Genomic DNA, 10,479 nt, shown 5'->3' with positions numbered 1-10,479 from the left:
CCTGAAGCTTTTGCCTTTGGGTTTATTTCTCTTGAGAGTCCAGTAGCTTAATGTCTGATGAAGACAGTGAAAATGCTCAGATTTGCACATTACATTTTATTTAATTATATGTTCTTTATTGAAGATTTGTATTACATTCTATTTCTATTTTGTGGTTTTGATTGTATGTTGGACGGACCAGTTGTCTGTTATGAATTATGATAGAAATTACTAATTAAACTAAAATAACTCAACTGAGTAACCTTCTAGAATATATTAGAAGTCAGTTTCAACTGCATTCAGTAAAGTACGAAAACATACAAAATTTCTTTACTCGTAAATAGCTAGTAGTCAATACACAAAACAGCCCTGTTTCTGGCTAAAACTTTATGAATGGCCAAGATATTGCATAGCATCTTTTTTAGTTGGGTTTAGACATTTCATATTTTGACTTTTTTCTTCTCTGGGTTTCCATTCTGTGCACCTGAAATGATTTTTGCTCTTCCTTTTTAACTTTCAGTGGCAACAAGGTATATTTTTTACAACTGGTAGCAGCTGATTAGCCTCTCAGAAGCTCAAATAACCCCAAATCCTAGAGGCGATTAAAAGTGCATAAAAACACCATATTAAGTAACATAACCTTTTTCTCACTGCTTTAAATTAAATCTGACTCAACTTCAGGTCAGTTAGGATTCCGAAGATAATTTCTATTGGCTATATGCTGGAATAATTACATTTTTGAAGGATTTTTATAAACTTCAGATTTAGGATTGCATACAGACATTTTCTTATTTGGTACCAGTTTTTTTTTTTTAATAGAATGCCTGGGGTCAAATGTTTTGGGTTTCCTTCTTCAACCTTCTGCAATAGTTTGCTGTAATTTTGGCCCATTCCTCTGGATAAAACCGGTGTAACTGAGTCACGTTTTTAGGTCACTGTGCTAGAAATCTGAAGAACCAAGGGATGACAATGTACAGTACTTAAAAATATTAAGGCAGAGTAAATAAAACTATAACTTTTGCATAGATGGGTGATCATAAAAACTGAATACTTGTGGAGTTGTCTGATTTGTTTCTAAAAGTTAAAAATAATCAGCAATTGAGGTTATTTTCAGCTTGTATTTAATCAGGGACCACTTTAGACTCGAGATGTTATGTAAGAGCAATCAGTTGCACTCTCCCACCAGAGCAGAAAACCAGCATGAGTAAGCTCTCTGTGTGGCAGTTTACTGTTGGTCCTTCATTAATGTTCACAGCCTGATGGCTGTTATATTTGAATTCTCCCACAGAGTTTTGCAGAATGGTACAGTACAGCTACAGGTGTTAATGGCTCCCCCTCGGTGTCCTCCTGGCCTCTTCAGCACTCCTCGCAATGCTAACTTTTTTAATTAACCAATTTTCGCTCTTTGTGAAAAGTGAAGGTTGCAAGTTACACCAAAATGCCTTTTTTGAGGTCAATTTCTAGGTTGTTCTAAAAACAATGTACAATCTTCACTTGGGTTCAGTTCTTAAAGTGACGTAGCTGAACTAAATTTACTGAATTACAAAACACAAATCCAAAACTTGTAACCAATTTTAGACCAATTTATTTAAGGATGGCCTCATAATAGTAACAAGGTCTCAGGTTCTGATTCATTCAACAGTTTGGTCGTTATATGTCTCTAAACTTTTGTGAGTTTATGTCCTGTTAGGCGGTGATAACATGGCCAGAATTTGTGTCAGCTCTCTTTTCATAACAGCAACCTGCTTACTTTAACATGGTAAAAAAAAAAAACGCATCCTTGTTCACACTATCATATCCAAGCATACCAGATCTCCTGCAGGGAGATGTGTCATCTAAGACATTTTGTAGAACCATTTTGTAGATTTCGTGCCAAGCATTTGACTCAGTAACTGCTGACATTTAGAACCTTGCTGACTTTAAATGTTTAGCAGGACTTCAGAGTTACTACATTGTGAACATGCATGAGGTACTGGAAGAGGGACCCTGTATTAGATAAATGAACAAGTTTGTGATATTTTCAGATTTTCCACACCAGATGGTCGAAAGGGACTTTCACTTTCTGTAGAGTAGTTCAGAATACTTTCTGTTTTTGTGTTTTTCTGAATATCAACAGCAAAACGTTTATTTTACAATATCCAAAGAGTTTGACATCAAGGAGAGGGATTGTATTAAAATCCAATAGTTATACTTTACTGATAGAAGTTAGTTTGTAACTTTTTTATATTTAAGTATAACACACAGTTTCAGTGGCTTTGGGACATTTGTGACTCAGATTAAGACAGAAAAACTTGTAAAAAACCTGCCTTTCACAAAATGAAACATTATTGACTACAGCATGCAGTCTTTGAAAAAAAGACAGCATGCTGAAAGAAACAAAAGCATGGCAGCATAAACACTACTGACTGAGATCTAGACTATATTCAATTAAAAAATGAATCCATTCATTGAAAACTAAACTTTGAGACGTTATTGTATTTAGCTTCCTTTGCTCCAATACCTACAAATAACATCCAGTGCAGCAAATTGTCTTTCGAAGCAAGTAGAAAGTTGCTAAAATAAGTGCAGGGAATCAGTTTAATGTTATTTCCCAGCTGTTCTTCTCAGTCCATCTTCTAGTCAAGATGTCTTAAGGTCCAGCATGCTGCAACTTTTAAATGCAATTCTGGTCCAAAGCCAGAATCAAATTGCTGAAATACCTTCTCAGAAGCCAATCACGTTCTACAGAGTCCAACTAATCTCTTGAGTATTCGATTAAGGTGTGTTGACACGGAAACATATGTAAACACTGTAGCCCACCAGCCCTTGAAGACTGGAGTTTGTTATCCCCTTCCTGTATCTCTGCTTTTCCTCACACCTGCTGACTGTTTATGGATTCAAGTAATCAATTTCCTAACATTTTAGCGACTCCGTTCAACTAGTTCAAGATCTTTCTGTTGTCATGCTTGTTGTCTTCCCCTCATCTTGCAGGTTGTTCTTTGTTTTATTCCTACTCCTCCAATTCATTTTGCAAGTTTAATTAAACACTCTTTACCATGGCCTGCCTGCCTGGTTTGGCCTGCTTCCTGCCTCCTTTTGAATTCTCCACTTGGATGTTTAACTGAGCACTGTCATGCTCATCACCTAAGAGCAGAAATAGTACCACAACTACATACCTACCAAGACATGGCCTTGCATTTCATTTCATCAGCAGTTGAGGAATCTTTTGTTGAAGACACATAAAATACAGGTCAATCCTGGAAGACAATCTGTTAAAAGCTGCAAAAGAGTTGAGACTGGGGCAAAAGTTGACCATTTAGGTCTGTCTGTCAGACAAAACTGCAACAAAAAGTTCATGAAATTTTGTGGATGTAATGTGACAAACGGGAGGAATGAATATGTTTTTGCAAGACACCAAAAATCAAAAAGAGCATGTTGAGGACGGAGACTGACTGGAAAGCCAAATACATATCATGATATATCCAGGCCTTAAAGCCAGAAATGAATTCCAGCATCTTTCTGTCAGTCAGGCTGTTGCAGTGTTGCAGTGTTTTTCTGTTATTGCCGAAATCTCCCTGTTTGTTTCTTCTTCTCCTGCCTGGTTGCCACCCGCTGGTTACACTCTTCATCTGTCATCCCAGAGCCCATCAGACTGGAGCTCAGGTGTCAGCTCCCATCAGGTGTCTGTAAACATCCCAAATGTACAAAGTAGAGGAAACCGGCTACACATCCATTTTTAATGGCACATAGACCATGAAGGCAATGAGATCTAGAGATGTAATTATTTTAGATTGGTAAGATTGCTAAATAAAACAGTTGTATTTCGTAATTAATCCAGCTAATTGTCGATTTTGTTTTGATATTAGAGGTTGTAGATGGATTACATCTAATCCTTTTAGTGTAATCAGATTGCCTACAATCAAGGAATTGCATATATATTACATTTAAAGAAAGATCAAAAGCCACCAATAAACATACACCCATGTCTGCCACAGCGCTGTAATCCAGCCCTTGGATGTAAAGAAGTCCCTTTGTTTAAAAAAGCTACAACATACAGAAAACAAGTCCAGGCTAATTATGCATATTCCTGTTTTTTTTTTTTTTTTTTTGCACAGTTGTAGTAATGAGTTGGCCGCTTGCATCACTGTGCGGCGGTGACGTGCGGCGTCTGGGAGCTGTCCCAGGAATAATGGTGCTGAAGCTGCAGCACCCATCCAGCAGCCAATGATCACAGGAGGATCCGGGGGCTCTGTGCGGACGCTTTTCACCCGGAGCAGGACGGTCCGACAGCCCGGGTGGATTTTTTCCACCCCTTTATACCGGATGGATTTAAACCCCCCTCTGGTTCAGTCCTCGGATGCGGCGAGATTTGATGATTTGGGAATGTAAATGCTTCCCGGTGAGACGTGCAGCTGAGACCTGCAGTCTGGATGAAAATCTGTGAGGGAAACAGAGAAATTGCGGATCGTGTTGCTTGAAATCGGTGTATATTTCCTCAGGTAAGACCGAATCTGCTTCCCAAATATGGCAAACCATCGGTTGACTTAATTTGGTCAGAAAGCCTTGCAAGACATCGACATCACTCTGCTGGATTAAATTGCAGGGGCTTTCTCTGTGAGAAATGTTTTAATTCAAAGATCAAGTGCTTAGTGTTTTGTTTCCGATTTTGTTTCAAAGGCAGATTGTGAATCAGGAGGGATAAGCCTGTCCATACAGTTCATGTTGTAGCAGACAGTTTTAATTATGAGGCCATGAAAGGAGGTGAAAATGTAGCTTTATGAAATAAATTAATGTTTCCATATGTCTAATATTTAAATTTCCTCTTTTAGATGTTTCATTCTCATGGACCTAATGGCTTCAGACACTTGTTTGCATCGATGGGATTTATTTCCATTTTCTGTTTACATCTTCGCGGGAAGACAATAAAAGTCCAACCTTTGGAATAGTGATCCGATTCAAAATAACATAAACTAAAAGAGCTCATTTAAACCCCGACAACCCGCGTTTCATCCAACCACGCATGCAAAGGTGTTTGCTTATGCCGGGGACACAAACAGCACTCGTCTTCCAGCACCTCGGCTCGGTGCTGTGATCTTCTGGCCGGACACAGCCCGATGCAGCGCAGCCGGGGCATGCTGAAGAGCCGCTGCTGCGTCCTGCTTGGTGACCTGAGGGTGCTCCTTCTCGGGCCACGGGCACCGCCGACACCGCTGCCTCCGCTGACCCCCATGAGCGGCCAAGCTTCGGAAAGCCATGAGGCGAGCGTCACCGTCACCGTCCCCGACAACAACAACACCCTAACGCGGAGCCACCAGCAGCAGCAGCAGCAGCAGAACGGAGGCGACCGAACTGTGCCGTCTGCGGCCGGAGCCGCCGGGGCCCCGGGCGGAGAGCGGCCGGTTGGGGGCTGGGTGGACGCCGCCGAGCTGTCCGCGGCTCTTCGCGGCTGTAGCAGCTCTTCTGATGACTGCTCAAAGGGGAAGCTGGAGGAGAGGTTCTCTCTTACCAGCTACACGGAGAGTGGCTTCAGGACGCCTGTCTGCAGGATCTGCTTCCAGGGACCAGAGCATGTAAGTCCTGGGAAATATGCTCCTCTTGATCAAAGCAGGATTAACACCCTCTTTGGGCGCCTGCAGGCGATAATACTCGGGGATCCGGCTTAATTACATGAATATATCTGAAGTCTTCCATACAGTCCTGTAGCAAAAATATTTACCACCTTGCAGATTTCTTCTACTTCTCCCCTTTACTTGCACTTGTTTCAAATAATCACAATATAGATTTGTCTTTAAATTCCCTTTTTTTTGTAAAGGTGAGTTCATTAGATTTCACTCGCCACACCCAGCTCTGATTACTGTCAGACTTGAATCAATCAGTTTCCAACTTGGACCTGTCTGACAACATGAAGCAGGCACCACACCATGTGTCTAAAGAACCTGCAAAACCAATCGGTCACAATTAAAGGACTCCTTGCTATTGCAAATGCTTGAAGGCATAATTAGTTAATTGGTTTAGGTTGTTATTTTTTGAGAATTTTAGTCCTATTCATGTTGTCAGACCAATTCTATTCATTTGCTGAGTGAATAGAATAACTACATTCTTGTTTTTGCAATGAATTCTTGCAAAAATGAGAATTCGATGAATTCTCGTTTTTGCAGATCAAGTCACTGCCTTAGCGCTCTAGGCAGTAATCCTGGGTGTGATAGTGAAACTGAACTCAGCTTTCTAAAACATTGGGATTAAACTCAATTGGTTCCCATTTACCTTTTTTTCCCCATTGATGAAATAAAATCACCAAAAGGTTATTTTTGTATTTTCTCAGATTAACTTTGATGATCTAAAACAGAATAAATCTTTAAGAGGGATAAATACTTTCTAAGAACTAATTGTTATCCCTCTGCCCTGTGTTTCTCAGCAGTTAGTGTCACAATTATTTCTGCCGCATAAAAGCATAAAAATACATACTTCCTGGTTTGATAACACTTGCATAACATTTATGTGAATATTAAGTCACACTTGTATTAGAAGCCAGAACCGATGCTGTTCAGCTTCATGAAGAAGTGTCCCATTTCTCAGTGGAATATTGTCACCTGAATTAAGTGCTGGGAGATAGAGAGGAGGGAAAGGGTTTAGTAGAGCGGAAAGTCTAGATACCACTTTGACCTTTAACCTTCATTAATCCTACAGTTTTAAAGAGCAGTATGTCCAAGTTGTTTGTTTTGTGTTTGGGGAAAGCAAACAGACATGCCTAGCCCTAAATCTTTGCAAAAAAAAAAAAAACATGCAAAAATAAAATGTCTCCCCATATAAACAATTAGAAATAGGCTGTGGTGTTTAAAAGTGCCAAGAACATATCTCCCACATCATCACACCTCCTCTACCAGTGTGAGGCAGGGTGTATCCAGGCTTCCAGATTGTTCATGGCGCAGGTGAAATCAAAACTCATTGAACCAGTAAATAGTTTTCCAATCTGTTACTGTCCAATTTTGTTGAGCCTGTGGGAATTAGCCTCAGCTTCCTGATCTTGACAGATGGGGGAGCCTTTGCGGTTTTCTCCTGTAGCCCATCTGGTCCAAGATTTGATGTATTGTTCTTTCAGAGATGGTATTCTGCATACCTTGGTTGTAATGAGTGGTTATCTGAACAAATGTTACCTGCCTGTCAACTAGAATTAGCTTGCCCAGTTTCAAGACATTTTAATCCTCAAAACTGAGGCTCACTGGATACTTAATCATGTTCCAGGCTGTTCTCCATACACCGGAGTGACAGTTGTGTGCGAAAACCTCAGGACCAGTTTCAGAATCAGTCAGATCAACTCGCCTGACACCAGCAACCATCCAATATCCAAGGAGACTTCAATGCATTTTTTCCCCTATTCTGATTCTTGGTTTGAACAACAACTCATAGTTTTCCATATCCCTAAATGTTGAGCTGCTGTAAAATTATTGTTTTTTTTTTCATATTTTTATGGAGCAAGCAGTTGGAAAATTGTTCATAATAAAGTAGATTGTAGGACTTTAGTGCCAATTCACAACAAATGTCTATACAGTCCAATTCAGCAAAGATTTATTTGAAATTCAGATTATCTCATGGAACAATGTCATTGTTCTCTAGTTTGACTGGGTTATGAATGTTTCTTTACATCTTGCACTGATAGTTTGTGTTTCAAGCATTTTGCTTTGCTATTTTGGGAGTTAGGAGCCAAACGATGTGAAGATCACTGCTGTAGCAGACCAGAAAATCCACATTATCATCTCAAGTTGAGCAGAGTTCAAAGAAGGGTGAAAATGTTTGCAACATTGACACCTTTTGTAGAATAAACCACATATCTAATTAAGCTGCATCACTGAATCACATTGCAGAGACTCAATTAAGAGCACAACAAAGCACAGCTGTTGCAATAAATACAGGTCTGTGCAGAAGCAGCTTAATGCTTGTCTTTTTTTTCACTTCTGGAGTTTACTAGCCTTGTTTTCTAGCCATGGGTCTGACACTGAAGTCTCCTCATTTGGCTCCACTGGCTGAGAAACAGTAGCACACACTTCCAAGATCGCAATGCTACTCAGTGTTCTCAGATTTGTCACTAACTTGTTTTACAGAAGCTGTTCATCAAATGAATAAAATATATTCAGTGGCTAGAAACCTCCCCGCATCGTTTTAACTTCACACGGGTTGGAATGTTCAGAGGATTCAGGTTTTTTTTTTTTTTTTCTCTCTCTCTCTCGAGGTTTCGGGTTTACAGCTGCAACTTCGTTTCCAAAATAAAAAGAATAAAATTTACTTTTAGTATCTTATGAAAGCAGCCACACAGCTCACGGTTTGCACTTTTGCCTCTTCTTATCCCACTGCATGGCTTGTAAAGATAGCTGCTGCTGCTGCTGCTGGTGCTGCTGCTGCTGGTGCCGGAGGGATAATGAAAGACCTTGTCCTGCTGGCTGACAAGTGTGGAGGATACGCAGAGATGCAGAAACAACTCATTACAGTCAGACACATCAAAGCGTTACCTGCATGACAAAATCAAATAATACCTCCGCCTCGGCTCCTCATGTCCGCCACCCACAACAGACAAATATTAATAATAATAATAAATATAACATGATGCTTGACAGCAGAAGGAAAGAGCATTCGGGTTAATCATGTTGCAGTTCTACACATTTGGAGCCGTATTGGTGATAATGTCACACATCATCAAACAGAGCAGGAAAAAAAAAAAAGTGAGAGTAGGTGCCTGAAATAAAACATAAAAGTAGAAATTATAATTCCTGCAGAAATGGGTTAGCTGATCTGTTTAAGAGGCTGAGCTGAGCATTAGGAATATTAGAATAGCAAATGGTGTAAAAGGAATACGCAGAAGAAATCCCGTCAAAAACTGTGTCAGCAGTGGGTTAAAAGTAAGGATGCATAATTTACGTCTCAGAAAACCATAGCTTTTCACATGTACAGTATGGAAAAATTTATGTGATTTTCCTGTTTGAAGGACAGGCTATTGCCATTCCCATTTGAAAGTCACACTTTGTGAAAGATGATGAATTTACATGTGTATAAATTATTACAGTTTTATTAGAGAAATACCAGTGGGAAGAACAAGTATGTAAAAAAAAAAAACATAGCCTTGCTTTTGAGCAGAGCGGACAATGTCCTTCAGTTTGAAGCAAAGCAGCATCTGATCAAAATGTCATGAAACCTGTGATGAAATATGTGTTGCTGCAATTTTCTAAAATCAGTAAAACACAATAAAAACTGAAATATGTGGTAATAACTGCTTTCATCCGTTTAAAGCTTGATTAGTGCATATAGCTGAACGTAAGAGGAGTAAAAATACATTTCAAAGAGCAAAATCTTACAGTGATTTAAAGGTTTACATGAGTTATTTATATGGAGACTTTGTTTAAAAAAAGTGGAATATTTTAAAAACCTATTAAAGTGATATAAAGTAGAGACTACAGCTATTATATTCTCAACATAGTTGAATGTTTTGATATTTGAATAGTTGAAATTACCCAAAGATTGTCAAAGTAAAGCCATGAGAAAAACATGTTTGCTTTTTCTCTATACTGAAATATTTTAAATCAACAATCATTTCAATATCAGACATAGAGTGAATAAAAAATGTAGTTTTCAAATCACAATTTTATTTATTGATAGAAAAACAAACTGTTAAAACCAACCCGGCATATCTGAATAAGCAAATCATAAAACAGCAGAGTTAATTCTTTTTTTTTTCTTTTTCTTTTATGGGAAACCTGAAGAGCTGCAGAATCAAGAAATCAGCATGAAATAAGCACAAATGTCTCAAAAAATAGCATGTCATCTAACAAATTTCAAGAACAGATGACAAATTCATTGACATCTTTTGGCCTGGAAACTGTTACAAAGCCTCTTTGAAGGCTTTTGAAATTCGGTGAAGCTCAGTGAGATCCAATATCCACAAATAGAGAAAGCATGGAAGAGTGGCAGACCATTTAAATTGCTCTTAGAGAACTTGCCTGAGTTAAGGCCAGTGTTTATGAAAAATGGCCTTTTATGCGTCTTCCAGGCACATAGTGCAATTTTAAAGCACAATCAAGCAACTATATTACCAGTTGTTATATAAAAAAAAGACTGTTTATAAATATCAGACATGATTTAAAATAAATTTCAATTTAATTGAGCTTCTTCCTCTTTTAGAAGCTCCTACAACAATGCTCCTACATTATGCTGTTTACAGCCGTTTCAGGAGTGATGAGCTAAGCAGACTTGCAGCTCCACTGGGTGTTTGCTAATTGCTGCAGCCGCTAGTCTGGAGGAACCTGAAGGAACGGGCGAGGGGTGCTCTGTGAGGTGGAAGCTCGACTTCAGACTGCAGCTCCTTATAGAAGCAAACATTCAGGCACCCTCGAATCGCTGCCATGGGAAATTAAACGATTCCTCAAGCACTCATAAAAGAAACAAAGTAATACTCCAGGTATGTTTTTGGTGAGGGAATAATGACATATTGTGACACACAGCTGTAAAAAGTCAATTTTACATAATACCCCCGCC

At 39.1% G+C, this 10,479-nt stretch overlaps 1 protein-coding gene across 1 annotated transcript in view; it reads left to right on the top strand.

Moving 5' to 3' along the window:
- Positions 1–4,100: 4,100 nt before the first annotated feature.
- Positions 4,101–10,479, top strand: part of marchf4b (membrane associated ring-CH-type finger 4b) — a 31,818-nt gene continuing 25,439 nt past the window's right edge. Inside the window, exons 1-2 of the mRNA XM_007577594.2 lie at positions 4,101–4,457; positions 4,788–5,528. Coding sequence (XP_007577656.1) covers positions 5,073–5,528 — 456 coding nt within the window. The 5' untranslated portion in view covers positions 4,101–4,457; positions 4,788–5,072. The remainder of the gene's footprint in view (positions 4,458–4,787; positions 5,529–10,479) is intronic.

This window comes from Poecilia formosa, unplaced genomic scaffold (genome assembly GCF_000485575.1).
Source record: "Poecilia formosa unplaced genomic scaffold, Poecilia_formosa-5.1.2 Scaffold447, whole genome shotgun sequence".
In the NCBI taxonomy this organism is placed as follows: domain Eukaryota; kingdom Metazoa; phylum Chordata; class Actinopteri; order Cyprinodontiformes; family Poeciliidae; genus Poecilia; species Poecilia formosa.
This window is presented reverse-complemented; position numbering and strand designations above follow the sequence as displayed.